The 3,625-nt window shown below is 43.8% G+C and overlaps 1 protein-coding gene across 1 annotated transcript in view; it reads right to left on the bottom strand.

Annotated features, from left to right (window-relative positions):
- Nucleotides 1-572: 572 nt before the first annotated feature.
- LOC311240832 (meteorin-like protein) overlaps nucleotides 573-3,625 on the bottom strand; it is a 4,610-nt gene continuing 1,557 nt past the window's right edge. The window contains exons 3-4 of the mRNA XM_084329427.1: nucleotides 2,864-2,923; nucleotides 573-1,358 (exon numbers count right to left, since the gene is read on the bottom strand). Of these exons, the coding sequence (XP_084185553.1) occupies nucleotides 1,018-1,358; nucleotides 2,864-2,923 (401 nt within the window). The 3' untranslated portion in view covers nucleotides 573-1,017. The remainder of the gene's footprint in view (nucleotides 1,359-2,863; nucleotides 2,924-3,625) is intronic.

Below are 3,625 nucleotides of genomic sequence, written 5' to 3'. Positions count from 1 at the left end.
GTACAAGGGAACCCTGAAGTATCCGCACGCTTCCTCCGACACGTGCGGCGACAGCCAGTGGCTCTCTTCTCACCTGGCAGCGAGGGCTCTCATTGGTGAAGTGTAACGCGTGGGAGGTCACGCTGCCTTCCTCAAGAACTGCCTCCGCTGAGCAAGCGCCCAGACCTGACCTGTAGGCGTCGCTGTCCACAATGCCAGTTTCCCACCCACAGCTTCCCTCCCCCTAACCCAGCCAAACGAGTTAGTATAGCGATCAGCCCAAGCCAAGGCCATGCTGACTCCGGGAGTCGAGACCGCAGCCTCTTGCATTGGTGACAAGCGCAAATCTCCCCTACGACCACCTGACCGGATAAAACAAGCTCTTTTTAATCGTTTAAAAGAAAGTTGATATTTAAAGCCTGCGGATTCAAAACAAACATAATGCAAAAATCAAACAGCAGAGACTCACAACAGTATTTCACAATCAAGTATGTACACATTTATTTAGGAAAGATACAAACTGACCCCAAAATTACAATTAAATTACAAATTGGCATGGATAAATCTGGTCACGTGATTCCCTGCCATGGCCAGTTCAGGGGGCAACTCTCACACACAGAGGCCACAAAGTGAGCAGCCGTTTGTGTGGTGAGGAATACAAAGAGAGAACAGCATCCCAAGTTCCCAACCCTCTTTTACGTCTCCCAATGACATGGGTGGTGATGGGGAGAGGGAGACAAAGGCCGGCCCTTTCTAAGTCTCTCCCCACTGGGACAGGCAGGGGGAAGTAGGCCTCTTGCCCAGCTGGGGTCCAATCTTGGTCCTTGTTTAACGTGTTTTCCACCAACGATCCTACGTCTTGGTCCCTGCTGGGGACGCCGGGATGCCATCTTGCTGGCATCGCCATGGCAACTTAACAGGGTCCCCACAGTGCCGACGGCAGAGAGGCTCAGGGGCGGAGGTTCTATTTGAATCGGGGACATCCATGAACAGAGGGTAGGGCTCAACAATGCTTCAGGTAGGACAGGACACTTCCCCTCAGTCCAAAGGGAAGTCACAGGAATTCAGACGTGCCACCTGGGCAGTCCGGTACAGAGTCAGGAAATCTTTGTATCGCGGGGCGCACCCTAGCCAGGCTTCCCCGAAGTGTTCTGACCCGGTGAAGAGGAACTGCCCGGCCCCAGGCCTCGCGCCGCACTGGAGGAGGGTGTGAATGTGTCCCCGCCAGGGGGAGTCGGACCCGGACGTCCGGCGAGCGCCCTCCTCCTCTCGCTCAAACACCCCACTGCGCTGCCGGTACACCCTCCCACCTGACACCTGCACCGATGACGTCTGCCGCTCAGGGTCGTGGGAGATGTTGCTGATGTATCCACGTACCACTGGGAGGTAGAAAAGAGACATTTACATTTACATTCACATGCATGCCATATCAATATGCCATATCATATAATCCTTTTGTATATCTGTAGTTACTATAGCTATATCTGTATATCCCTTACCTACTCTTACTAGTTAGGCTGCTGGCCCGTATGACTACGACCATACTGTCTTTATACCTGTATCACTGTACATATTGGTATTACAACTCTGTACATACATCTGATGCACTAGCACTAAACGCAGTAGTACTAATTTATATATTTTATACCCAGTTTAATCACCTCTATATTGTATATTAGTATTGCACTTCACTGGTATATTTGCACTCTGGTTGGATGCCAAACCATATATTTTCGTTGTGCTGTATAATGAAAATTTATTAGAATCTAACCTGAAGAACCAACATAAGCAAAACAACAACCAAACAACAAGCAGCACTCACTGTTGTGTTGTAATAACAAACTATTTTTGTTATTGTTGACAAACACTTGATTGTTTTTATTCATTGTGGTTTTTGTGTTTCGCAATAGTATGACAGTGAATTATAGTTCATAGACATTAAGTTCATGAGAAAATAACAGGACCAAAATCTTTTTTATTCCATGAGTCATGTGGTTAAAGTTGTGCAAATTATTTCCACATGTAATTTCTATTCTTTTTTTATTTATTTCATTTTCTTTTTCATTTTTACAATTTTGATACTCAAATTTCTATCTTTGAATAAAATTCTCAACAGTGAATCAGAGGAGCGGAAGACAGCCTTTCAACTTTCTCAGGTGTTCCTGAAGCTTCTAGTGATGATGTCTAATAGCTACCGGCCAACGTTCCCAAAAATAATCCTTTCCTTCTTTTCCTGTGGCTGCATCTTGAGATTGAGCTTTCCCTCTAAAACCTTTACCCACCATCACACACTCTCTCTCTCTCTCTCTCTCTCTCTCTCTCCTCTCACACTCACACACACACACGCACGCACGCAAACACACACACACACACACACACACACACACACACACACACACACACACACATTCTCTCTTTTCTCTCCATAGAAAGATAACTCTACATTGCTCCCTTCATTCAGTGTGGCTACTTACACTTTCATTAGTAAGCTATTTTCCCCTAATCAAAATAAATAACTAAATCTGTGATGGCGATTTTGTGAGATTGGGGCACGGGGAGTCAGCTCCCAAATGAAGTTGGCCTGAATGGGCCTATTTCTTCTGCTCTGTTGCCATCTTAAGACCACGTCCCTCCCATTGTGCAGCCTCAGTCCCCCACATCTGTTGAGCCCCCCTCTGCCCACCAGCCAACAGAGCACGCTCCCTGGGAACGAAGCAGACCTTCCACCTCTTTGTTGTGTGAGCAAACAGTCAAGGATAACACAAACTAGAACAGTCAGGACAAGGGATTTGGAGCGGGAGACTCGAATGTCTTAAAGAAGGATTCAAAGGAGATTCATAAAGATGCTGGATTTAAATAGCAATATAATGTTATGAATGCTCACCAAAGTCACTGCTGCAGACAGCAAGAAGGAGCTCTGAATCGTTACAGGGTCGGCAGGCAGCTGTTGGAGGAGAAGACGTTATTGGCACTTAGTAGTCATTCATGAAAATCTTCATTACACCCTGTTTTGGCTTATAGCCATCATGTATGTTCATTCAGATTTGTATTTATTTATCTATCTGTTGTTATTATTATTATTATTATTATTATTATTTTATTATTATTATTATTATTATTATTATTATTATTATTATTATTATTATTATTATTATTATTATTATTATTATTATTATTATTATTATTATTATTATTATTATTATTATTATTATTATAGGTATATATTTTTTTAGAATAGGCTACAAATACCCAACCCTTCACATATGGGATTATTTCTCTGTTCCACTGCTCTCATTCATAAGTAGGCTATACATCATTATCATCATACTCTACCAAATCACACTGAAACCCTTTACCTTGGAAGCTATAGCCTGAGACAGACAATGACTGATGAAGTCTAACAATCAGACACACATACCAGCTCCCTCTCTATCTTCCCCCTTGGGTTATTGAGTAAAAAACTAAATCCAGGGTCAAATGAAGGAATGCTGAGCATGTGTCTGCTCTGTCCACCACCCACACAACCACAGACCTAAAGCCTTGCTTAGCCTTAAACCCTGTGTTTATACTCACTATACACCAGCCTAATTGAATGACCCCATGCCAGTGTGGAGGCTACAAAAGTTAACCACTTGTATTCTCCTCC

This window comes from Notolepis coatsorum (assembly GCF_963971535.1).
Source record: "Notolepis coatsorum genome assembly, chromosome: 14".
NCBI lineage: Eukaryota > Metazoa > Chordata > Actinopteri > Aulopiformes > Paralepididae > Notolepis > Notolepis coatsorum.
The sequence above is the reverse complement of the archived record's forward strand: the minus strand, read 5'-3'. Positions and strand labels throughout refer to the sequence as shown.